General features: G+C 38.8%; 1 protein-coding gene across 47 annotated transcripts in view; it reads right to left on the bottom strand.

Annotated features, from left to right (window-relative positions):
• NRXN3 (neurexin 3) overlaps positions 1 to 27106 on the bottom strand; it is a 1719470-nt gene that overhangs the window by 1050393 nt on the left and 641971 nt on the right. For 41 of the 47 annotated variants that reach the window (XR_010588584.2, XR_010588585.2, XR_010588583.2 and 38 more), the window contains 2 exons: positions 7676 to 7879; positions 759 to 785 (listed from right to left, as the gene is read on the bottom strand). Coding sequence is in view for 43 of the 47 variants with exons in the window: in XM_005561918.5 (XP_005561975.3) it covers positions 759 to 785; positions 7676 to 7879 (231 nt within the window). In the remaining 4 variants the exon portion in view is untranslated. The remainder of the gene's footprint in view (positions 1 to 758; positions 786 to 7675; positions 7880 to 27106) is intronic. The other 6 variants (XM_065549149.2, XM_065549152.2, XM_065549154.2 and 3 more) reach the window with 1 other exon arrangement.

Below are 27106 nucleotides of genomic sequence, written 5' to 3'. Positions count from 1 at the left end.
TTTCATCATCTAGGCCTATTCTTTCTCTTGTGCCTATTCTTCCTATTTATCTTCATATTCCCCTTCTATGTTGACTCAAGTTAATGTTTACTTCTAAGGAAGAGGAAGAAATACATGAGTAGTTTTCATCCTGTGCCTTGTTAGGACCCTTGTTTAAGAACTAGGCTATCTGAATGGCATAAGGTGAAAATAATACTGCAATTCTTCCTTTTGCAGAGACAGAGTGTGTCTCAAGTCTTTGGTTAAAGCGTTGCCTTGTCACAAATAGCAGTGATCTGCCCACCCTGCTAGAAGTTCCCAACAGTGATAAATACCAGGAAAGAAATGTCAGAGTTGGTAGCCACCTGTGGGTCAAGAACCATGCTTTTATTTTCTAAAGTGTTTGGTAGTGGAGAAGTGCATACTGGTTGCCCTAAAGCTTTTTGTTCACTCTCAGAGTTACCTCCCCAAAACAGTAAATCATCATTTCAACTTGATTTTTCATTATTTCATTATTCATGTACCCTTGCCTTCTTTTCTTCATATAGAGCAAATGCAAGGAAAGAAGAGAGGACCCGCCCTCACTTCAGAAACCATACCCCAAACCATACTCAGCCCTTCACCCTCACCCAGCCCCCCACTTTCTTAGCCCTAGATCCCCCCAACTCCATTGTTAAAAAAAATAATTCAAATAAAAAACAGCTCATAAAACAGTAAACAAAATAAAGTCAGTTTTTTTTTTTTTTTAAGAACAAAATGAAACTTGAGGGAAAACTTACTGGAGTTACAGTTTATCCTGATACAGTCTAGATGGGGAAAAATAAATGAAAGATGAAATTGCATCCTTCAAGGTAACAGCTGCAGACATCCAAAAACAATCAGTCCACCCTTCCGGGGACAGACACACGTAAGAAATGTGGCCATTTTATATATATACAGTATGTACAAGTTTAAGGGTGGGTGTATATGTACAGTATATTAGTAAAGTTGGATACATATATATATACACACACACACATATATATACACATATGTATAGAGATATATACTGGTATACATATATATCCACAGTAGACACCAAGCATGTTTTCTTTTTTTTCTTTTTTTTTTTTCAAAAAAAGCTATTCATTTATATAAAGGATTTCAAACCTGGACTTCGAAATATTAATTTTGTTAAACTTGGAAAATTAGACAATGATTCCCCCACCAAATGCAGGTTATATTCTATTTTCCCCTATAATTTATTTTCTTAAAATTCATTTTTAAAGTAGCATTAGCACAATTTTTGTATTAGTATTCCAAAGATATATCACCAGTCTGACTCACTGTATCATTTTAAAACTCTGCCCATGAAGTTTCTCAGTGAAGTATTTAACCCTTTCTCTTTTTCTAAAACCAAACTCCCTCCACCCTCTCCTTAGGTTGGGCCCCAAATGCTATAGAAATTTGCATAGGCAGACTTGCCATCTTCCTTAGAGGTAAGGAAAGGGTTAACACCACCTGGTCATTTCCTGTCATAAAATGGCCACTTGCAAACAGCTAACCGCACAAACACCCATCCCAGATTTTAGAGAGGTGGGGTCGGGTGTAGGGTCAAAGGAGTTGTAGGATGTTATCACAATGAATTGGGTTATCTGATTGCTAGGATTCAAAGGCTTCCAGATCAACCCCCTCGAGCAGCCCATCTCTGTCTTCCTGCCTGAATGCTCAGACTGAATCAAGTGCCCTCAGCATTCAGGGAGAAGGCAAGACAGGCACGTGTGGAGGAGGTCTCGGCACCTTTGACATCTTGAGTATTTCACTCTGTGATTCTGCATCTTGAGGAGAGAAAATTTTTTGGTTTTGGTTTCACTTTTTTAAATGGGAAAGGGAGGGAAGAAAAGAGTGACCAACTGGCCAGAGCTAGTAATCAGACAAGGAATTCTGTGCCAGAGATCAGCATATCTATCACTGTATTAATCTCTGCTTGGGAGTCATGGACACACAACATAGAAGTCCTTGAGTAGAATCAGTGGGCAGTAATAGGGGACTGGGCAGAAGAGGTTGGAGAAAGGTCTCAGGTTAGTTGTTACCAAGCTGCCCAGTTCAGCCTAAGGTTGGTTTACCATGGTGAAAATTCCAATAAGGATTTGTTTACTGTTGTACCCCAAAAGGTAGAAGCAAAATGATGGGGGTTTTTTTTGTTTTGTTTTTTGTTTGTTTGTTTGTTTGTTTTTTAAAGGAAGAAAGGTAGAGGGGAAAATATAGTCACAAAGTCACAAAGTACTCTTCTAAAAACCCAATAGTTTTTAGAGGACTTGTGAAGGATGATGCCACCATTTGAATTCCCCAAAGTGAATCATTTTAAAGGAGCAAGAATAAAGGGGAGAATGAAGCTAAGTGAAATCTGGAGAGGAGTGATTTATAGCACCCAGTTATCCTGAGGAAGGAGGCAGAATGCTTATTTGTTCCCGAGAAGAACATCTCTTGAGAAAAATCTGGGTTTGGTTTCGTGCAGTTAGGTTTGTCATGTGTCGTCAACCGCAACAGAAAAGTGGGAGCAAACAGCCCTGGAGCAACTGGTACGATCACCAGACAGAGGAGGCCATGCCCCTGGTGAGGACTGGAAGGAGGGAGGGCAGGGAGGGAGGAAGAGGTGATGGCTTCAGCTACTGACTGCACCTACCATCACCCAAAGATGGAGAAATGTCCCTTCCTGACATATTAAAGAGAGAGAGGAAACTGATGTACGGGCATGCTTATGAGAGAGGAAGTGTGAGCCTAAAACAACAATCCCAAGGCCTGTAAACAACAAGTGGGTTTTGTCTTCGGCTTCTGTGTAGCTGAGGATTTTACTATTAGATGAGAAGCTGGCCTACTGAGAGGTGCTGGCTTGGGCTCATCTTTCTGGGTCACCCAAATGATTTCATGTAAAGTGGATGGGGTCTTTAAACCAATGTGAGGGCTTGGCGCTTTCAAGATGGCAGACTGTTTGTTTACTTCACATCAATATGTGAAGAATTACTTTGTTATTTTACCTGAAGAATAAGTGGTTTGAGAAGGAAAATCTATCCCAGAGCCTTCTTGATAGGCTCTGAGGGGGTGTTCTTGTTACTGAATGTGTATGTGTATGTGTATATATATATATGTGTGTGTGTGTGTGTGTACGTGTGTATATAGACACACATACACATTTATATATGTGGTTTTTTTTGTTTTAATAAAAAACATAAGTCAAATAACTGAGTTGGGAGGGCAATTTCCTTTAAATCTACTTTTGGTAGCAGCCAGACTTTTTTTGCTTGAAAAAAGTCCACCTAAGTCTTGGCATATCTTTTGATGTGTGTGTGTTTGTATTTGTATGCTGCCTGTTTTAATTTTTTTTTAATTATGGTAAATGATAGAAAGTTTTTCTTTCTTTCTTTTTTTTTTTTTTTTTTTTTTGAGACAGAACCTCACTCTATTGCCCAGGCTGGAGTGCAATGGTGAGATCTCAGCTCACTGCAACCTCCACCTCCTGTGTTCAAGCGATTCTCCTGCCTCAGCCTCCCGAGTAGCTGGGATCACAGGCGTGCACCACCACGCCTGGGTAATTTTTGTATTTTAGTAGAGATGAGGTTTCACCATGTTGGCCAGGCTGGCCTCCTGACCTCATGATCCGCTGCCTTGGCCTCCCAAAGTGCTGGGATTACAGGCATAAGTGCCTGTAAGAACAGATTAAGGCGCCTGGCCAAGAAAGTTTATCTCATTGTTGAGCTTTGGGTGGAGCATGGAAGAGGTAAATGTTTCTAAGAGCTGTGTGTCTTCAATAATGTATATGGTAAACAGTAGTAGCAAGTCCACATTTCCAGAGAGGGAACATCTGGAGAATTCAAATGCAATTAACCAAACTGCATGCCACTCCCTCAGAGTCTGCCATTGAAGAAGGGCTCCTGGCACTCTGCTAAGGATCTTTTAAAGGCTTTGTCCATATCAACTGTCTTTTCTCTAGTGCAGCTCAATTCAAACTGGGCACTGAGGAAAATGGAGATTCTTTCTGTGTGTGTTTCAAAGGTGACCATCGTGAAAACAATTGGAAGCCATTAAGACTGACACATCATTGACCCATAGTGCTGATCTGTGGAGGGAACAAATAACCCAGGCTGATCTAGCAGTTTAGAGACATGGGTTCTGGTTCCAGCTCTGCCTCCAACTTTTTATGTAAGCTTTGCAAAGTCATATATTTCTCTCTGTGCTACACATCTGTAAAAGTAAGCATAAAAACACTTGCTTGATATATCTCACAAAATTATCAAGAGATTATCATTAATCTCATGAGATCATGAGATTAAAATAAGACAAGGTCTTTAAAATCTTTAAATATGCTGTAATAATAAAATGTTATAGCTTATAATTCTGAAGGATCAAAATATGGTTGATCAGTAGTCAACCTCTCAACTTTTTAAAAGTTGTGCTGAGTTATAGGATATTTCTCCTACCCATTAGCACCACATATGGCTGCCTGCAGAAGACAAAGCCATTGGAAAACCATAGTCTCCTTAACATTTGGAAGATATGTTATATCAGGGAAATATATACTAGGCTTTTAAATCATGAGTGCATTTGGAAGATATGTTACATCAGGGAAATATATACTAGGCTTTTAAATTATGAGTGCATATGTGTGATCAATTTGAAATAAACTAAAATATTATTAGTGCAGTGCATGGGCTAGAAAAAAGGCACAACTTGAATAGAGTGAAGGAGCACAGAGATCATCTGAAATTAGTTTTGGTGGAATGCATGCGAAGGCAAACTCCACTTGAGTTATCATCTGACTTTAGTTTTGGTGGAATGCATGCAAAGGCAAACTCTACCTGAGTGATCATCTGACTTTAGTTTTGGTGGAATGCATGCAAAGGCAAACTCTACTTGAGTGATCATCTGACTTTAGTTTTGGTGGAATGCATGCGAAGGCAAACTCTACTTGAGTGATCATCTGACTTTAGTTTTGGTGGAATGCATGCGAAGGCAAACTCTACTTGAGTGATCATCTGACTTTAGTTTTGGTGGAATGCATGCGAAGGCAAACTCTACTTGAGTGATCATCTGACTTTAGTTTTGGTGGAATGCATGCGAAGGCAAACTCTACTTGGAGACATTTTCTTCTATAACTGAGAAAAAGGAAATATAAATTCATGACAAAGAAAAGAAAATATTTACAAAGGGGTATATTTTGGGGAGGGGACAGAAGGAAAACCTTTCAACAGGGCATAGATAGGAAGAGCTGCATCTACACAAGCGTAAGAGTTTAAGCTCAGCTTTCCATGTCAGGTTGGAAAGAAGGTTAAGTAAATTCAAACCAGTAATTATGATGAACCATATCCTTTGGGGTAGAAAAATTAACTGTGGCTTCTGGACAAGCACAATGCCCTCTACAGAGGGGCTACTTCTCTTTTGCCTGAGACGGTTCAACTCAGCAGGAGCTAGATTGAAATTGCAACAACAACAACAACAACAAAGCAAAGTCTATTGGAAAAGCACATCTTCCAGATTTTGGCTAGAGTTTAAAATACAAAAATAATGCTTCTAGGAATGCATATGGGATATATGACTAACTCAAGGTGTATGTGTGTGTGTGTGAGAGAGAGGATGAGAATCTGTACACTTATTTCCTTATTTCTCATACCCTTTTATTTCTACCCCCACTGACCCCAGTTTTTCCTTCTAAGATGTGAGAGCTGTCAAAGTTGACACTCTAATCTCAACTAGACAACATCTAACGGGGAAAAAATGTGTGTTGAATGACACAGTGTGCACTCCCTCAGGATCCCGTGGGGCTGAATCATTCTCATATGTTTGTCTCTCTCTGACTTTGAAATAGATCCAAAGATAAAAATTGTCTTCATCATCTTTTTCAGTGAGCTAGTTAGGGGGTGGCATTTGGTTCTGTTTTTTTTATTTCTTCTGTTGTTTTTTCTGAGAAGGAAATAATCAGCTGCTGGCTGTTGGTTTTAGGTAACACACTCTTACATTGATTTAAGGTGGGGAGGATGTTGCAGGGATGGAAGGTAGTAGGGTCAGGGGTATGCCAGTCTCTGTAGGCTGCTCAGTACACTCTGTTCTCAAGGCTGTTTGCTATGCGGGCCGCAGGCTTTGGGCCTTTGAAGGGTTGAATACCATCTTTTGATTTACCATGGTTGATGGCAGGGAGGATTGGAAACTCAGGAACACACGCACACAAAAAGATCCAGCAAAAGAAAAAAATATAACCTAAAATGACCAAACACACACATACACAAACAAAAGAAAAACCAAGAGACACACTGACAACAGAAGTCAAATGAAGTTGGACAAGAAAAAGGGCACAGTATTGTAAACACTGCAAACTAGAAGAAAAAAAAGACGTAACTAAAGAAGTCACTGCTCAAAACAGTCCTTTGTGTCCCAGAGATTTTAGGTTTATGGTGTAGGCATTTTCCAAGTATGTCCAGTTAACCTGACAGTAGATAAGATTGGAATGGATTCAAAAACCCCACCTTCCCACCAGGACATCTAGGCCTACATATGATCTCACATCTGGTACATTTGTTCATCATTTTTTCTCCATGGCTCTGACAAACCATTTCACTGAAATCTTTATAAGGTATCGCTATATTCAAACATATTCTACATACCCAAATAAATTCACTAGCTTAGAAAGTTTGGACCCAGCTATCTCACTAATCTTATCAATGCTGGGTATTGACTTTCTGCTGATTAGAAACAGCAGAAATGGAGAGGTTTATTTTTTCTTGCCAAAAACTAAGAGGACCCCAATCTCTGTAGAATATCAATTAGAATTCAGTAAAGGTCAATAGCAGAAGAGAATATGAGGCCATAAAAAGGAAAATTTCCAAAGATTTTGTTATAGGTAATTACAACGAAAGAGAAAATCCTATTCCGATAAAGCTACAACTTTGAAGTCACAATTTTTCAACTCTGAGGTAAAATAGATATGGGTTATATGAGGAGAAGAGAGTTATTAGTGAGTGACAGTACGAGGTAACAATCTTTGCACAAGGGGATGCTGAGTGATGGTTAAGAATCTCAAGAAGGAAAATTGGTATAGGTATCAGGAGTCACATTTTCCTTCACGTGTCACAGACTCTCAACTTAGGGCATTATTTTCCAAGGGAACAACAATTGATTTGTCCTCCCTCTAGGAGAAAGTCAAAGGAGATATCAGTGTCATCAAGGCCACCAGAATTCTCCATTTGCATAGTAACTGTGGAGCTAGAAACAATGTACTTCTCACTCTACCCACATAGTTTAATTTCCTACAACCCCACCATCCACATTTTGCCTCCACTTCCTGCCCTGTCCCTGTCCTGAGCTTTGACTGTTTTGAGTGGTGACGGAGGAGTTGGACTTATGGGAATATGATTGATCAAAAGATGGACCAAAGTAGCGTGTTTTACACAAAGCTAAACGATTCCAAAAAACCAAGAAAGGAAACTTAGAAAACAAATAATCTAGTAAAGAAATCACCACTGTCAGAAACCAGAAATTGACATCAAAACCTCATGCAGAAACAAGGAGGTGTTTGTTGCTGTTGGGTTTATCCTTGGTCTATTAAACAAGAGGTAAGCAGCTAACTTTCAAGAAACAAACAAAGAATTCAATCAAACCAATGAAAATCAGAAAAGAAAGGGAAGACAAGCCCAAACAGAGTGGCAGAGGGTACTTCATACGATACCTAAGTTAACCATGAGCTTGACACGCCCCCCATCCAGCTCCAGACGCAGGGTGTCGGCAGAGTCCCTGGAGGTCGTAGCCACCAGCAGCCCATAAGCTCGCTGGGACATGAAGCGGAAGGACACATCCTCTGCCTCAGTATGCATGACCATGGGCATGATGATCTTCATGTACATGCTACCATCATAACTCAGGATGGATGCCTCTGCCAAAGAAGAATGGAGAAGATCGTTAGGATGACGGATGTTACAGTGGCCAAATACCCCTTTGCTTTCAGGCTAAGCAGAGTAGAGAGGGTGCCAGATTTGTAGCCTAGTGACTTGTGTTTGATGAACCCTTGTTGTTGCCCCCTTTTTATCTATGTGACCCTGGGCAGATCACTTAAACTCTGAGGCTCTATTTCCTCATTTGTAAGGGGATTATCATGACACTGGTACCTGCCCTACCAGGTTCACAGACTTGTGAAGGATACCAAATTAAATAATGGATATGAAGATATTTTGAAAAAGTGAAAATGCCCCCACAGATAGTATTCTTTGCAATTCTGTATGCTATAGATAAAACACAAGTACATATAGCAAAACTTAGAATCCCTCTATTCCATGAAGAAGAGGAGGAGAGCAGCAGTATATAACCACCAGAGCAGACAAATCAATATTTACCAGAGAGCTTTTAAAGGAAGGAAAAAGTAACAGCATAGTCTGGCATCATAACATCCCCAGTGTCCAGCCATTGTAAGAGTTTGGCCCATTCAAAGAATATCTGATAGAAGCAGAGCTAGAACAATAACAGAAAGCTAATGACACCCTTGAAAAACTCATTTTATTTTATTCAAATAGGGAAAGAGGAAAACTCAATTATTATTATTATTATTTTTTTTTTTGAGACAGTCTTACTGTGTTGACTAGGCTGGAGTGCAGTGCAATCTTGGCTCACTGCAGCCTCTGCCTCCCTGGTTCAAGCAATTCTCCTGCCTCAGCCTACTAAGTAGCTGGGATTACAGGCACATGCCACCATGCCCAGCTGAGTTTTGGATATTTTGTAGAGATGGGGTTTCGCCATGTTGGCCAGGCTGGTCTTGAACTCCTGACCTCAAACAATCCACCTACCTTGGCCTCCCAAAGTGCTGGGATTACAGGCATGAGCCACTACGCCTGGCTGAAAACTCACTTTTATTTGATACCTTCCTCAGTCTAAGCACTTTGGTTAGGATCCCCTCCAGACCTCCCCTAACAATATGTTACCTCAATTAATGCTATAGTGTGATTCTATTATTCCTACTTTCAGACAAGAAAACCAAGACTCTTAAAGAGGTATGTTATCATCCTAAAGTCACACAGCCTCCCTGGATTAGACTCAGTATATCTGATACCAAGTCCAGGGACTATTATGAAATACTATGATGTTCAACATGTGAATTTGTTTAAACATTCACTAGGCAAATCTTTTTAGAAAACACAGGAAGAGAATATCACTCATATTCCTAGGAAGCAAACCGGTCATTGGGTTCAGTATCATTGAGTGGGTCTTCATTAAATATTTGCTTTTGTCAAATATTTGCTACCTACATGCACTATGGAGAATACAATGGTGAAACAGACAAGGTTCCTGTTCCAAAGGCAGATATAGAATTCACAAGTAACTGTACTAGAACATACAAGTGGTTAAATGACACAGGAAATAAATATAAAGCAAGTAACATTCACAGGAGGGGAGCTGAAGGAGGAAGGCGATTAAGGTAAACGGGATAGAGTCTGTGCTGGTCTTGGTGGATGGGGAGGGCTTGTAATGAAAGAAGCAATGGCACCATTTTCAACAGGTAGAGCAGGTAGTATCTCTACAGACACAAAGGAAAGAAAGAAGGAGGATGCTCAGATTATGACAAACTATTCAATTTAACAGAAGCATCTGATGTGGTTTGGCTCTGTGTCCCTACCCAAGTCTCATCTCAAATTGTAATTTTCATAATCCCCATGTGTCGAAGGAGGGGCCTAGTGGGAGATGATTGGATCATGGGGGTGGTTTCCCCCATCTTGTTCTCATGAGTTCTCACAATATCTGATGGTATTGTGTTTGACAGTTCCTCCCTTCATGTGCTCTTTTCTCTCCTGCCGCCTTGTGAAAAAGATGCCAGCTTCCCTTTCCATCACAATTGTAAGTTTCCTGAGGCCTCCCAAGCCTTGCAGAACTGTGAGTCAATTAAACTTCTTTCCTTTATAAATTACCAGTCTCATGTAATTCTTTTCCTTTTTTTGAGATGGAGTCTCACTCTGTCATCCAGGCTGGAGTGCAGTGGCGCAATCCCGGCTCACTACAAGCTCTGCCTCCCAGGTTCATGCCATTCTCCTGCTTCAGCCTCCCAAGTAGCTGGGACTACAGGTGCCCACCACCATGCCCAGCTAATTTCTTTTTTATTTTTAGTAGAGACGGGGTTTCACCGTGTTAGCCAGGATGGCCTCAATCTCATGATCTCTTGATCCAGCTTGGCCTCCCAAAGTGCTGGGATTACAGGCATGAGCCCACGTGCCTGGCCTCAAGTATTTCTTGACAGCAGTGTGAAAACAGGTTAATACAGCATCAGACATGTATTTTTTAAAATGGTTATTATGTAAGGTAGTTTGAGACCAGAATAAAATCAAAGAACTTGGGCATCTACTGGAAAGTAAGTAAATGGTTTTAGATTATGAGATACAATAATATATACTTCTGTGCTTACTGATTGCCAGGCACAATTCTAGGTGATAGACATAATAGTGAACAAAAGAGAAAAACACCCCTACCCTCATATCTAGAAAGAATTGAAACAGGAAGAAACAAGAGTCAGGCAGACCACATGGAAGGGTCCCAAAATACTGTGTTATTATCATACCCTTACCCTGTTTAGATACCACACAAAAGATCCATGAAAAGTAATATAAATGCACTTATGATATGCCTGAAAATCAGCCATCTCCCAGGTAAAACTCATAACATGCTAATAGCTGCACATTACAATTTGCAAACTGTAAAGGGATTACAGATAAAAGTGTGACAGTTGCAAACATTATTACAATAAGACATGTTATGAAGATCTCTTCTTAGGTTGGAAGCAATCTAAATTTAACACATGATCCAGATATGAAACAAAATAAAACAAATCTTTTATCTCCTGGAAGGGCAGAATCAAAAGAAGATCAAGAATGATACCTAAAATTGAGCATTTACTATTTGCCTGGTGCTTTCTAGGACTTTATATGCATTAAGAAGTCATTTAATTTTCAAGAACACCATGAAGCACTATCACATTTTCTAGATATCAAGTAACATGTCTAATGAATGGCAGAGCCGGGAGTTGCATGCAGGCAGTCTGATTCTCCCAGCTGTATACTTAGCAGTCCTGCCAAGTTGTCATAGTGCTATGCCTAGAGCACACCCATGTTTCCAAGCACCAAAGCACGTCCATGACGCTTCATGATAGTTCTTGTGTATGTGCACACATATACAAACACGCCATTCATTAAAGTCATATATTATAAATATACAAAATTGTATAAACATATAAATATTTCTAAACATATTGCTCTATATGGATATGCCATGCTCTCTGTGTAATTGTGAGCACCATTAATCATTAGTATGCACCTACTTCTACATACAAACACACTCTTCTTTAAGAGATATTAGGATACGAAGTGAGCCATGAAATGGTTGCTTTGATGCATCCCACTGAAATACATTTCAAAATCAATGGCTGCTTTTTTCCTCTAGATATGTGTAGGGCCAGAACATACATATAAATTAATGCATCCTTATATCAATATTGGTAGCATCAGAGAATAAATATCAGGTGAGCATGTAGTTAAACAACTAATGATACAAAATAAAGTGTGTATCTCAATGTGTATCTTTGTGCATTTCTGTGAATGTGTTCTATAAGTAATATCTTTAAGAGGAGAATGATGAAGCAGTAAATTTAATATAGGAGTCAACTGAAACAAAATGTTATATGGATTCATATTAATTTTTAAAAAAATTTTAAACACAAGGAGAGCCATGAATAGAATATTAATTTTAGGGAAGAAATGAGCCTAATAAAATGTCATTCAATCTTAAATCAATCAGATTATTGAGTATTGAGAGACCACATCATGGGATGCCTACCTAATGGTACTTAAATAGTTATTCTATCTTGTTCCTCTTTTTTTCTTTTATTATCTCCTTTTGTCTCAAGTGAATACTTCCAAGCATACTATTTTAATTCTTTTAATAATTTTAACTATGTTTTTGTGATACTTTCTTATTGGTTGCTCTAGGGCTTACAATATACATGTTAATTTACCAGAATCTACTTCATTTTTATACTAATTCAACTCCAGTAAGACAAAGAAAGTTTACTCATAGATATAGCTCTCTTCCCTTCCACTCTTTTTGTTCTCTTATTCACGTGTCTATATATATTACAAACCAAATGATACATTGTCATAATTCCTTTATAAAAACTTATATCTTTCTTTTTTTGAGACAGAGTTTCACTCTTGTCCTCCGGGCTGTAGTGCAGTGGCCTGATATCAGCTCACTGCAACCTCTGCCTTCCTGGTTCGAGATTCTCCTGCCTCAGCCTCCTGAGTAGCTAGGATTACAAATGCCTGCTACCACACCCAGTAAATTTTTGTATTTTTAGTAGAGACAGGGTTTCGCCATGTTGGCCAGGCTGGTCTCGAACTCCTGACCTCCAGGAGTTCGAGATCCACCCACTTCGGCCTTCCAAAGTGCTGGGATTACAGGCATGAGCCACTCTGCCCAGCGAACTTATGTCTCTTTTAAGAAGCTAAGAGAAAAGAAAAAGAGAGCTCAAATACATAGAGACTTTTTAAATAAAGCTTATTATTTATCATCTTTGACTCTCTTCATTTCTTCCTGTGTATTCTACTTACCACCTTCTGTCACTTCCTTTTTCCAGTAGAGCTTCATTCATGGTTTATTGTCAAATATATTACAATTCTATATATTATAGGCATTACAATACTATTTTATAGATACTGTTTATGTGATTGCTTTTAGAATTAGATAAGAAAAAATGTATAATTATACTGTGTTTTGTCATTACCTACCTAATTACCTTTACAGAGCCCTTTTTTTTTTTAATGTAAATTCAAATTACTGTCTGCTGTCACTTTCTTTCAGCCTGAAGTCCTTTTAGCAGTTCTTGTACGGTAAGTGTGCTAGTAATGAATTTTCTGTTTTTGTTTATCTAGGACTGTGTGAATTTTATCTTCATTTTTGAAGCACAGTTTTGCTGGATATAGAATTCTTGACTGGAGACAGTTACTTTTCTTTCAGCCCATTGAATGCCATCCCCGTTGCCTTTGGCCTCCTTTGTTTCTGAAGAGATGTCAGCTCTGTTAATCTTACTGTGGTGCCCTTGTACATGATGAGTCATTTTTTTTCTCTTGCTGCTTTCCAGGTTTCCTCTTTATCTTTGGCTTTTAACATTTTGATTGTAATGCATCTGGATGTGGATCTTTTTGTGTTTATTTTATGCAGAATCCACTGAGCTTCTTGTCTGTGTAAATAAGTGTTTTTCATTAAAATTGAAAAGTTTTCTCCCGTAATTATTTTAATATTTTTTCAGTCCCTTTCTCTCTCTCCTGTTCTTTGGTTGTCCTACTAGACATAGGTTGGTACACTTAATGGTGCCCATATTTCTTCAAGGCTTCGTTCATTTATTTTCATTAACTTTTCTTTCCACCTAGATTTCAGAGGATGTATAGAAATGGCTGGATGTCTAGGCAGAGATGGGCTCCAGGGGCAGAGCCCTCATGGACAGCCTCTGCTAGGGCAGTGCCAAAGGGAAATGTGGGGTGTGAGTCCCCACACAGAGTCCCCACCGGGGCACTGCCTAGTGGAGCTGTGAGAAGAAGGCCACATCCTCCAGACCTCAGAATGGTAAATCCACCCACAGCTTGCACTGTGCACCTAGAAAAGCCACACACACTCAAAACTAGCCCATGAAAGCAGTCAGGAGGGGAGTTGTACCCTGCAAAGCCACAGGGCTGGAGCTGCCCAAGGCCATGGGAACCCACCTCTTGCATCGGCATTATCTGGATGTGAGACATAGAGTCAAAGGAGATCGTTTTGGAACTTTAAGGTTTAATGACCGACTTACTGGATTCAGGACTTGAATGGAGCCTGTAGCCCCTTTGTTATGGCCAATTTCTCCCCTTTTGAATGGCTATATTTACCCAATGCCTGTACCCTGATTGTATTTAGGAAGTAACTAACTTGCTTTTGATTTTATAGGCTCATAGGCAGAAAAGACTTGCCTTGGCTCAGATGAGACTTTGGACTGTGGACTTTCGAGTTAATGCTGAAATAAGTTAAGACTTTGGGGGACTGTTGGGAAAGCGTGATTGGTTTTGAAATGTGAGGACATAAGATCTGAGAGGGGCCAGGGTGGAATGATATGGTTTAGCTGTGTTTCTACTCAAATCTCATCTTGAATTGTAGCTGTCATAATTCCCACATCTTGTAGAAGGGACCTGGTGGGAGATAATTGAATCATGGGGGCAGTTTCCCCCCTACTCTACTCATCATACTGAATAAGTCTCACAAGATCTGATGCCTTTATAAGAGGAAACCCCTTTTGCCTGGCTCTCATTTTCTCTCTTGTCTGCTACCACGTAAGAGACGGCTTTCACCTTCCAACATGATTGTGAGGCATCCCAGTCACGTGGAATTGTGAGTTCATTAAACCTCTTTTTCTTTATAAATCACCCAGTCTCGGGTATGTCTTTATCACCAGTGTGAGAACAGACTAATACAATTATTCTATCTTATGCCAACTCTAATCTACTATTGAGCTCCTCTAGTGAATTTTTCATTTAGGTTTTTGTGCTTTTCAACTCTAAAATTTCTATTGGAAGATAGATGAATAGATATATACAATATATATTACAATTTTTATTATTTTATTATCTACTTGATGAATAATTGTTCTCATTTTCCTTTAATTCTTTAAGCATAATTTCCTTTAGTTGTTTGAACATATGCTTTGTCTATTAAGTCCAATATATAAGCCTGCTCAAAGGCAGTTTCTATTGCCTGCATTTATTTCTGTGTATGGGTAACACTTCCTGTTTATTTGCATTCTCATAATTTTTTGTTGAAAGCTGGACATTTTAGATAATTCATGGCAACAAGTCTAGACACTAACCCTGTTACCTCTAGGTTTATTTCTAATTGTTTGTTTGTTTGTGTGTTCATTTATTTAGTGATTTGATAGAGATAATTCTGCGACTTGTATTTTCTCAGCAAACAACTCTGGTATCCCCCCACAGAAAGGTTCCCCTATCTTTTGGCTTGCCTTCCTGTGAGTACTGGCCCTGTATCAATATAAGTAACTTATTGATCAAATATTGTACTTAAGCCCCCTTGGTCAGATTTTTTCCCTTTGTCTGTTGGACATGGGTGACTTAGAGACTGCTTTGAGGAAGTTTATGATCTTGCCTCAGGTTCAGTCAAGGACTGTTAGCTTAGAAATTACCCTCCCATCACTCTTGAGAAGTTTCAGCCTTCAGAATAAACACAGTCTTCCAGACCACCAAGAATGAATGACTTTGTTTTTAAGTTTGTTTTCCTAGGAACAGCACCTGGGTAAGAGTAGCTCATTGTTCAGCCAGTGTTGGTTGAGAGATGGTGTCTAAGCCTTCTGAACCAACAAGACTCTTCCTCCTGGATGATGCATCTGTGTCTGGCTTGAGAATGCTTTTAAATCTGCCCTGTGTCTTACTCTAATAACCTCTGAATGGTGTAGCCTTGCAAATACGTAAAACTTTCCAGACCCTCAGGGATAAGTGTGATCCCCAGAGGGCTCTTCAGGGCTTTCTCATTCCCTGATTCTGTCTACTCCACTTCTGGCTACTTTACCAGTTTGCTCATTGCTACTGGTATCATAGAGTTGCCTGCTCTCTATAAGCTGCTTGCCATCGAGATCTCCATTGTTTAAGAAAACCCTTAGCCATGAACTTCTCTAATTTCTGTTTCAGATAGTCAGTGACTCCAGGCAAAGTGTAAACTCTTATTGTTACAGTCTGAATCTATCCCTGGGCAGAATTTCTGTGCCATTACAGCCCAGTTGGTTGCACAAATAGTGGCCCACTTCCACCTGGGTGATACTACCACTGTATAAGTGGGCAGCTGGGAAAGATGGTAGACTCAGGCCTCTTCAGCTTGCCCTTCCCAGCATGGAACCTCTGCCCTGTGAGCAAGGTGAGGAAGAGGCAATTGGACACCCACAATTGGGATAGAGCTTATACCCTACAAACAGGGGCTGGATAAAAGAAGTGAGCCCAATGTTCTTGGCTATGCCTACCCAGAATACTGCTTCTGCAATATGGATCTGGGGAAAATGAGAGGCACCAGTAGCCTGCCCCTTCTGGGGTTAAACTGTAGCCCTAGACTGGTAACTGGCAGGTAAGGAAGCTCTTGTCCTTTTGGCTTCCAAAACAAGGAGCAGGGGTGAGGTAGGGGATGGGAGCAGGTTATGGTTTAAATGTCTCACCTCCCATATTTCTAATCGATATTTAATAGATGTCTTGAATAAATGTTTTTCCGTTTGCTGTGTGTCCTTATGACAATTTTTTAAATGTGTGTCTTAGCTTCTTTTATGTGTGTGTGTTTTAATAATTTTCACCAGCTAAACGACTGTTTCACAGAGAAGGCCTGCTAAGCTCCTTTCCCACCCATTCCAGAGTTCCTCTATTTTTGACTATTAAAAATATTTCACATACCTTTCTTCATAAAATTTTTCTTAGGCCTAAATGGTATATATCTGTATTTGTCATAGTAAGCCCGTTTCTATTTCTTGAGGTTATAAGTAATTAATTTTATTTAATCATTGTGCCATTTTAAAACACATTTTAGTACCAATTTTTGTTTTTACTGTCTGATAGTTTACTTATTGTGTGATTGCTTTTCAATCTCATAATCAATGACTTCTCTCTAAATTTCCATCTTCTGACCAGCAAGGGGAAAAGCTACCTCCCCACTGGCATTCAGAGGCTCCTCCAAATAAAGGAAGGGATTGGCACTGGAAAATTGAGCTATATGATAACACTTAGAATGGAAAAAGTCTTTTGTAAAATTATTGTGGTAAAGAAGCAATCCAGGGAGAAAGAAAATCATAGTATTCACTTTTTTTATGTATGTTTCTTTTATGTATAAGATGCTTAAATTCCCTTCAAAATAAAGGCCACGCTTCCCAGTCTACGTTAAACTTGTCTCAGAGAGTTATGATTTCCTCAGTCTTTCATTATCCTCCTCCCTTTTCAAAGAAAAATCAAATATCAAATTAATAACTATTTTTTTGAGACAGGGTCTTGCTCTGTTACACAGGCTGGAGTGCAGTGGCACAATCATAGCTCACTTAACCTTGAATTCCTGGGCTCAAATAATTCTCTCCCCTTAGCCTCCCAAGTAGCTAGGACTACAGGAGCACCACCATACCTGGCTACTTTCGGGTTTGTTTTTGTAAAGACAGGGTTTCGCCTTGTTGCCAAGGCTGTTATCTAACACCTGGATTCAAGTGATTCTCCCGCCTTGGCCTCCCAAAGTGCTGGGATTACAGATGTGAGTCACTGCATCCAGCCAGAGATTTTATTTTTTTTAATAGTACTTGTTCATCATTTTAAAATATAAGAGATGTAGACATACATAAAGAAAAAAAATTAAGCTTTTCAAATCATGCCACCATCGTTAACAGTAGAGAGGCATATTTCTATGTACTTTTCTAAGTGCATGCATATATATATATATACACACACACACACACACGTGCAAATAGAAGAATAAATAGACAAACTCTTTAGAGAAAAATCTGTATGTGCTACTTTAATTAAAGTAAACTTTAATATTATACGAATTAGCAAAAGAAAAAACTCCGAATTTCAACTATTTTTTTATGAGGTACTACCTTCCAAGAAAACTCACTAAAATTTACAAAAGATCTTATTAAACACATAAAAAGATTGGCATTATTATTTGTTTCTGTTTTTTGTTTTTTGAAACAGTCTCGCTCTGTCACTCTGTTACCCAGGTGGGAGTACAGTGGCATAATCTTGGCTCACTGCAACCTTCGCATCCCAGGTTCAAGCAATTCTCGAGCCTCAGCCTCCTGAGTAGCTGGAACTACAGGCACATGCCACCACACCCGGCCAAATTTTTGTATTTTTAGTAGAGATGGGGTTTCTCATGTTGGCCAGGCTGGTCTTGAACTCCTGACCTCTCAGGTGACCCACCCTCCTCAGCCTCCCAAAGTGTTGGGATTACAGGTGTGAGCCACCATGCCCAGCCTGGTGTTATCATTTGAACTCCCCCCTGCAAATTTACCCAGTAAAACTGCCTTCTTCCTATGAAAAATGAGAACATTATTCTTTGACATTTTCTCCTTCATCTATGATTTTTTGCTATTTTGATCACATATTGTGTAAGAAAGGGTTAACTCAAAAGATCTGAGTTGTTCAAACTGTGCATTCCCAAGAAAGGCCTATTTGCATGACTGGCCCTTCACCAGCTCCTGTGTATTGAGCTCATGGAATTTCTGAGTAATAAGAGTGTTTTTGCAAGCCTAGGGCCTTGAATCAGACTGTACCAGTTGGTCTAGATAGCTTATGCTAAGCATATAATTTACGAGGAACACTTGCTTTCCCTCTGGGGGTCTGGAGCCTCGGTAACTAAGTCAGTCATGTAAGCATCGTATGCCTATGTGACTGGACTCCAGGGTTGCTTGCCTGGTTGACAACACTTCGTGTGTCTTGCCACACATCATTGCTGGAGAAATTAGGCACATCCTTTGTGATTCAACCAGGAGAGGACTCTTGGAAACCTGTGCCTGATTTCCTCCAGACTTTGTCCACGTGTGCCTTTTTCCATTGCTGATTTTACTCTGTAACTTTTGCTGTAATAAACCATACTCATAAATATTCCAATTTCTGGGTCCTATGAGTCCTTCTAGAGGATGATGCAGATTGAGGGTGGTTTGGGGGACCTCTGACACATGTATACTTTGTTCTATATTTATAATGTGTACCATGTATTTCTTGTGTATTTAAATGCTGTCACTGTTCTCACCAAGCGTTTCCATTTCTGAGTAACTTTATTTCATCTTTTAAATGCTTGAATTTTATTGTAATGTCTTTTATTTTGGGGGGGGGTGTAGATTTATCAAGTTAAAAATAAGTTAGTTTACCCAGGTTGTTTTTTATTTTTGTGAGTATATAATTAATGATTATGTAAATAATATAGGTGCACCTATTTATGGCATACAGAGTCAGTTCTTTATATGAAGAAAAATTTCCAGTTTGATACCTTTGAGTAGTTTCTTTGTTGAAGTTCTTAGGTTTTCTCTTTCAGGGATCTAATTATACCATCTGCCTTCTTTATATCTCAGTTTCTCTATGATGAATTTAATCTCTGGTTTTTTCGTCAGCATTAAGTGTGATGATCTCCAGCACTTTCCCTCTGGCAATATTTCAGTTTTTAGCCATATCTTTTCCACCCCCTGTTGTTACTAATTATTTCAAGTTATGTGATCACATTGTTTTGGCTCTTTTTTTTTTTTTTTTTTTTTGCCTTTAGTCTACAATCTCCCTTTTCCTTTCAGATAACTTTTTTTCTTGTGGCATTAATTCAATTTTTCTTAAGCCATTCAATAATGCAAATTGAGCTACAGAACGTAGCTCATGGGATATTTTCTGTTCTTTTGCTTTTTCTCTAGATCAAATTGTTTGACTTCTCTAAGCTTTTTTCCTTTTTTTTTTTATTTTTAACTTTATTGTTCCATTGCTTTGCATTTGTATTGCCATGTAATTCCCTTTTACCTTGCTTACACTCAGTCATGTCTGTCCTGAGTTCCTAATTGTTCAGACACAGTTTCAATGACTTCTTGCCACCTCGAATTAGCTACAGTTTAATTGTATAATATTTTGTGTCCTATATACTTTTTTTCTGTAGCTTCAGAGATGGCAGAATATGTTCAGGAAATGGAGGGAAGACATCAAGAGCTCTGTCAGGGCTGTGTGGAAGCTTCATTTAGTTATCTGGACTGTGGTCTTATTCCTGAAGTTTCGTTAAGTGTCCTATTCCAGAAGTAACTCTGCCTGGTTAAAAAGAACATCCCAAGGCAGTGGAGGGGAATTCATCAGCTCCTGGTGACTTTTCTTTTGATTCTCAGTCCTGTTGTCTGTTTCTATTACATATATTTTTTTCTCCTATAGCCATTTCCACTACTCTTCAGTTTTCAGTGGGAACAGGTAAGAATATATACTAAGTTTCTTTTCATATATAAGGATATTAGTATAATTCTCAGCATTTTTACCAAGTGGATACTGTACCTTAGGAACATAGGTGGGGCTAGCAGGCTCATCATGCTTGACCATTCCTCCTGGGTTGGCTTCAGAATTCTCTGTCTTGCTCCTAATTTTTGAGACTTATGACATCGGGTTGTGCCCCTTTTCTTACTTTGGGCTAATGATTATTTGGTTGGCATGCTCTTTTTTGATTAACTTGAAAGAGAAAACCCCTAGCAGGCAACTTTTCTTCCTTTCTACCATTTTCCCACTTCACTTTCTTTAATCAAATTAGTGTATCTGAACATCCGAAGAGACAGAAAATAACTAAAATTTAGAGCTCAAACGTCTTTAATGTTACTAATGCATATGTTGTTTTAGGCGTGATAAAGTCCTAATCAAAAAGAAAAGTGAAAACTATAAGGAAAATGGACTGTAGGAAGAGAAGGATAACCAGGATCTTCTTGCCTACACCTGCAAGGAAGTGATACCACTGACATCTCCTAGACTCTTGAAAGACAAAGCCAGACTGGCAGGTAGTAACAGGAAAGAAGTAAAGCAAAAGTACTAGAGTATGCAATTCATGTGATATTGCTAATGAATGCAGGAGGCCCACTGGCAGTGATACAGTATTATGAGCAATTAGCTCCGTAACTTCACGAAGTGGACTTTGCTGCTCTCATTTTGCTTTTAGCATATCAAGCTGACATTCATTCCTAGCACTATACTCCCACCAGCCCTTAAGCCATCTCCTTTGAAAAGAAGACACTCTCCTGGTCAACCTTGTAAGCAAATTACCACTAAATTATCACATCCCTCACCCTTTTCTCTTTTTGTACCTTCAAGACACTCTCCTGCTCATTCCTGCAGCAATTGGCGTCACACACTGCTTAAGTGTGTTTTATTCTAACAAAGCTTCCAAAATACTCAGATTGCTTTCCCTCCACCCAAACTGGGCTGATCTTAAACTGCGTGCAAATCTATGCAAGAATGCCTGCCAGGTTCTAAATCTGTATTTTGCAACAGCAGGAGCAACATAAATCTCCAGCTCCAAACAGACCCAATGCCTGCAGGGAATCAACAAAATGGATGTGGGGTGATGTCCTCCCTCTTGTGGACAAGGCTGAAAACTAACTTTACCTTCTCCACGGAGTGCTGCCATTACATATGGTCCTACTGGCTTCTCATTCCCCAAAAGCTAGAGCACTCTAAAGGGATGACAACAATTTTGATTGATATTTCTCACTTTAAGAAAAGCAGGCATGTACTCTTTCATGTTTTTAATATTCAAAAGAGAAAAAAATGGAATAGAGAGACTCTGGTTTATAAATGTATACCTTCTAATAGAATGTTGATTTACCAAAAAGTTTATAGAGCCTTTTCTTAAATAGCAATTTTTACCACTGAATTTTAAAATATGACTTAATTTATCAAAATTAAATATAACACAATTATTCAGAACTCTATCAAACTGCTTGCAATCATATTTGTTCTCTCATTCAATGACTAATACCTAATATGTGACAGATACTGTGCTGAAATTGGGGGAAAGCACAAATAGCATCATGTTCTCTCTCATTAAGAGAATATAGCAAGTGCGTGTTGTAGACTCAAACAGGCAAACTGTTATACTTCAAGAATAAAGAAAATGTGAGAATTCAGCTCAGGTGTCTATACAAAGGTATAGATGAGAATTATTAGGAAGGAGACCTGTAAACTGTGTTTCAAGAATATAAGATTAAAGAGCAAAGAGAAAAGTGGGAAGGCACTCTGGCTGAGGAAACAGCACATGTACAAGCACAGCTTTCACAAGTGCATGAAATGAAATCATACATTAAGCACAGAATCTGGTGAATGATAGTTATTAGGTGGATACAAAGGTAATTGCAGTTTTTGTCATTGCTTTTAATTGCAAAAATCGCAATTACTTTTGCACCAATCTAATACCATGCACAAAATTCAAGATTCAGGAGGAATTTGGTGTGGCTGGAATAGATTAGAGTTTGTCAACAGCAACACTGCTGACATTTTGAACCAGATAACTCTTGGCTGCAAAGGCTATCCTGTGTATTGTGGGATATCCAGCGGTATCCCTGGTTTCCACCCACTAGGAATCTGCAGCAATCCCTTTGGTTGTGACAACCAAAAACGTCTCCAGACGTTGCAAAATGCCCTTCAGTGGGGGAAAAGTCACCCCCAGCTGAGAACCCCTTGACTAGAGCATATGGAAAGGAATGGTAAAATTTGAGATGGGGGAACACATAAAGGACTCTAAAAAGCACAGTTAGGAAGTTTAGATATTAGTCAATAGAAAGCATTTTTAGATAGAAAGTGACATGATCAGACTTGCTTTTTAGACTAACTCTGGTGATTCAGGGAAGACTGAGTGGTGTGGTGAGAGACTAGATGTAATCTTTTCCAATTTTCTTCCAGATACTTTTGCCATTGCTTTATTGTGCAAACATGTTATAAAATTTCAAAATACAACCATTATAAATGACAGTGTATGTTTCTGAGAATTGCTCTAACTCTAAGTCAATTCAAGAAAGTTCTATTGTGCAGAGCTGTGATCACACATATGGGTCAGCCTCCCATTGAGAATCATTGCTTGGTGTGCTGTCACTGTAAGCATATAAGCTTAGAGTTAGAAGATCTGGGTGGAATTCCAGGTCTGCAAGTTATTTCATAGTAAAACTTGTTGGGACTCAGTTTCCCAAGTGTAATAATAATACTGAATCAGTCAGGAAACCATTAAAAAACAGATGGCCCATTTGAATTGTGCCATTTGATGAAAGTTTAATAAAGGTAAGATTTAAAAGGTATGGGTAAGAGATAGTGGGCCCTCTAGGGGCAATGCAGTATTCAGGTCTATTAAGAGCAGACACTTTTACTTTCCCTAATGGGTCTAGGGGAGGGCCAATTGCTAGAGTTCAGAAGAAAGGAAAGAAATAGAGTGAGTGGAGACCTTGAGGTCAAGAGACAAGCCAGTTGGCAGCCTTTCCATGAGCCAGGAAATTAAATGCCCAGATCTCATTCTCATCCTTTCCTTTCATCTTCCGTGAGTATTTTTCACAGGACAAATTCAACTGAAATACAGAAAGCAAGGGAGCTGTCAGGGCAATCCATATAGAATCACATTCCAAGGTGCAAAACTGAATGAAGAAGGGTAGAGAAAGATTGGAAATGGATCCAGAGTTGCAAAGAAAATGTATCCAGCACAAAGGCAAACCCTGAAGTATGAATGTGAAAATATCCAAGCCATGCCTGATAATAATCCATGCTCAGTACATGTTGTGTATATATATGCACACACATATGTGTTTGAATTTCCTTGATGTCTAGAGATGGCCCATTGCTTCCATGAGAGGATACCTCCATGTTACAGGTAGCACTGGTCAGTAGAAAGAGCCTTGGTGTTAGGAGGTCCCAGCTCCACTTCTCACAGACATGCAACCAAGATTTTCCCTTAAGTAAATCTTGAACCATATTTTAAAACTGCATAAGAAAATATGTTTGAAAGGGCTCTGCAATTCAAACTGTAAAGTGGAACATAATTGTAAAGGGTTAATTACAATTCTTTGTTAGTCTTCCTTATCATTATGAAGTCTACTTTGATTAGAGAAATGAGGGCAACATTCTGCTTTCTTCTGTTCTCAAATTCCCTACACAATGGATCTACTTTCACAATCATGGTAGAGATTTCATTCAAGAACCCATAGTTAAATCTTTTATATTTCTTTGAGGGTAAGAATGGCTCATAACAGTCATGGGCAGACTATGTTTAGTGATTGAGCCTGATATCATAGTCCGGTTATGCTATTCATCTTGAACAGCACTGTTCTGCAGACATTCTCATTTTTTTTGCTCAAAGTTTGCTGCCTCACTCTGCCATATTCCTTTTCTCAGTATTCCAAAAACATATTTACTCTCTCATTATTGTTGACAATATCTGGTTAGTAAAATTTGAATGAAGGCTTTAGCTCTGAACCATCAAGAAGGATGTTTTACTGCAGGTATAGATCTGTAAATGAATGGATTTTTATACCCATTACCTTTGCTTTACTCTAAAATATTATTACACAACATCATTGAGCTGATTTTGGAAAAACGATTAATGGTCAACTGAATGTTTGATATTGTTGTCTTATCTAATCTAGCTGTTAACGTTTTTGATTTCCAAATGACTATGTTGAAGGGCTAGATAACTGAACTGGTCTGCATACATTTGTACTCACTAGAATGTGGGTGCTTTCATATTATCTGAGGCCAGATCAGAGAGAGAAATTCTTTAGGGTGGCAGAAGAAAATACACTTTCTTCCCACCAATTGTTTCACAATGCACCAGTTCAACAGACCTCGATTCTATACATACTTCTTTCAAGGACAAACTGGGTCACAAATACAACATGAACCAAAATTATGTTGTCTAGGATATAGGATAAATTTCCTAGAAAAGTCAAGCCAACAAAGAAAATTTAAGAAGTCTGATAAACTGATTAAAGTAAAATCGGTTTCTTGTCACTTTATCAAAAAAAAAGCATAGAAGTTGTCATATTACTGTCCCTGAATTGCATAGAAATTTAGAGTTAGAAAGTTGAAATTTACCTGCATTCATACCTTTTATTTCATACCTGAGGAAACTGAGGTAATATTTTAAAGACCTGATTTCCCTTCTTATATGAAAAGAAGGGAAATGAAAAAGTTTGCTTTTTATTGTCCTTATTTGGGATCCTGCTTCCAAAATCAGGTAAAACAAAATCAACAATGTTCTGAAACAGATGATTAAATACATGTGTGTATAATATACATAAGTATATATAAAACACATAAAGATCTATTGAGTCACCTGGTTCAGAACATTGCTTTTGTGTTTGTTGTGAACACTGAAATATATGCTATTACAACACTTCTTAAGGAGAGTTAGCTATGGAATGAGAATACAAAGGAATGGTGACAGAGCCAGACATTACATACAACTCATACAGGACATGAAATAAAAGATATCTTTTTTAGAGAATGTGGCTAAGAGAAAAAAGAGAATTAATAAAGAGAAATCTCACAACTCTAAATTTGTGTACAGTAGAATCTAGAGTTACCCAGGTTAATAAACTGTCCCTGGATTTGAATTCAAATATGTAGTTATAGTTTTACAGATCTTAGAATGTTATTGGAATGACTGTGGGACACTATATCATGTGCATCAATTCATCAACCCCCTGGTCAACCTCAGGAGAATATGCCCTTCTTGGGAGATGACTAACTATTTGTAGTATTAGTTCCCAAATCACTAGGGTAAATTTAATGTCAATATTTGAGCTTATTTAGTCAACACGTAGTTTTTGAGTACATACTATTGTTCCAGGCACTGTTCGAGACCATGAGGATCTAGCGATGAATAAAAGAAATTTCCTACTTTGTAGAGCTTTAATTTTAGCTACAGTCATGTTATGCAATGGCTGAAGAGAAGTAACCTTATTAGTCTGAAATATGAATGGTAAATAGTTATTGTAGTACACTGTGGAGAAGAATAAAGAACAACTAGTCAACAGGAGGATAATCATTTGACTGGATATAGGTGTAGCATATCTCAGGTTTTTCCATTCTCAAGCCGTCTAACAATATCATTTTACAGGAACTTTATCTAGAAGGATAAGGTATCAGATAGTTTCATCAAGGTATGAGCCATAGCCATGAGGTATCCAACAACTGTGTCTTGATTCATTTCTTCATAAACATGGAGGTATATGCTATGGCCACCATTGAAATAGGATTGTGGGGTAGGTATTAAGCAAAGTCTAATGTTGTCCTTAGCTTGCCAAACACAACAACAACAAAGTTGTAACTGTCTGGCAGATAACTAGGATGTATCACACACAGGCTACTACTACAGCAACAATGAAGAACACAGCTAAAATTAAGTCATAAACACTTCTTGTCAGGGCTTCATTTCTCTGCAAGCAGAAAGCTGTTTTATAGGGCTGGCAAAGTATATTGAAAATTATATTACCAGCCCACAGCTGATGAGTTTATGAGTCTACAGTGAACAAGTTATCTGGCTCCGTCACCATGTTTAGCTTGCCCGAATTGCATGTGAGGCACACCAGCCTGAGAAATATTGCTAAAACTTAGAAATGAGGGGGCCAAGAATAGCACTGGAGCAGATGATGGAAAGTAAAGGGTACATAGCATTAATTTGTGCCCAAAGTTTTCCTCTTGGAACCGTCTGTATGACTCAGTGACACTGTTCAGCAGTCCTTGAGTCAACAAATATTTATATTGTAAAACACTAGATGATAGAGGGTGTGTCTGATGAATGGGTGGGCAATTTCCAGTAAAACTAAAAATGTCTCCCACATTGTTGTACCATCCTCAAAATGTCTTGCTTCTTGTTTATTTCTCTAACTGGCAAAAGCTATCTCTATCTGTTTTCACTGTATTTTTCTTTTCATTTTATCTTTTTATTTTTCTCTTATAGTTGGACTAGACTCATATTTCTAAAACAAATCGAATCATATCACTTTCACTGGCACCATAGTTCTTACTATGTAGCCTTGAATTCTAAATCACATACGATCTGGCCCCTGGTCATATCTCTAGCCCAATGGCCTGCTCCTTCTGTTCCTTTCACTTTGACCATAGAATACGCTCTTGGCTCCTGAAATGTGCCCTGCCCCTGTGACTATGCTCAAGCCACTCCCTTTGTCTAAAATGTTCTCAGCCTATCTTCTAAGAACACACAAGGCTCATTGACTCTACTGTCGTCCAGTTCTCTCCTCTCCCAGGTCTACTCCTGTAGTCCAAGCCCCCATCCTCTGTCTTCTAACTAGACTTCTGAAACCATCTCCTAATGATCTCCCCTACATTCGTTCTTTACTCTCAATAGTGGGTTCTCCACATGGCAGCCAGAACAATCACCTCTTACCCTTGTTATAACTTCCCATGCTTCCTAATGCACTGGGAATAACTTCATATTCCTTGGCTGGCTCACCAAGTCCTACATGATTTGTTTGCTTGCTAAAGGATGATCTTATGTCCAGGTTTGGCCAGACAGTCTCATTTCTCTTCTGTTGTCCTGGTGTAATTATTAATAGCACCACTGTTTTCTCAAA

The sequence above is a fragment of the Macaca fascicularis genome, chromosome 7 (assembly GCF_037993035.2).
Source record: "Macaca fascicularis isolate 582-1 chromosome 7, T2T-MFA8v1.1".
Classification (NCBI taxonomy): domain Eukaryota; kingdom Metazoa; phylum Chordata; class Mammalia; order Primates; family Cercopithecidae; genus Macaca; species Macaca fascicularis.
The sequence above is the reverse complement of the archived record's forward strand: the minus strand, read 5'-3'. Positions and strand labels throughout refer to the sequence as shown.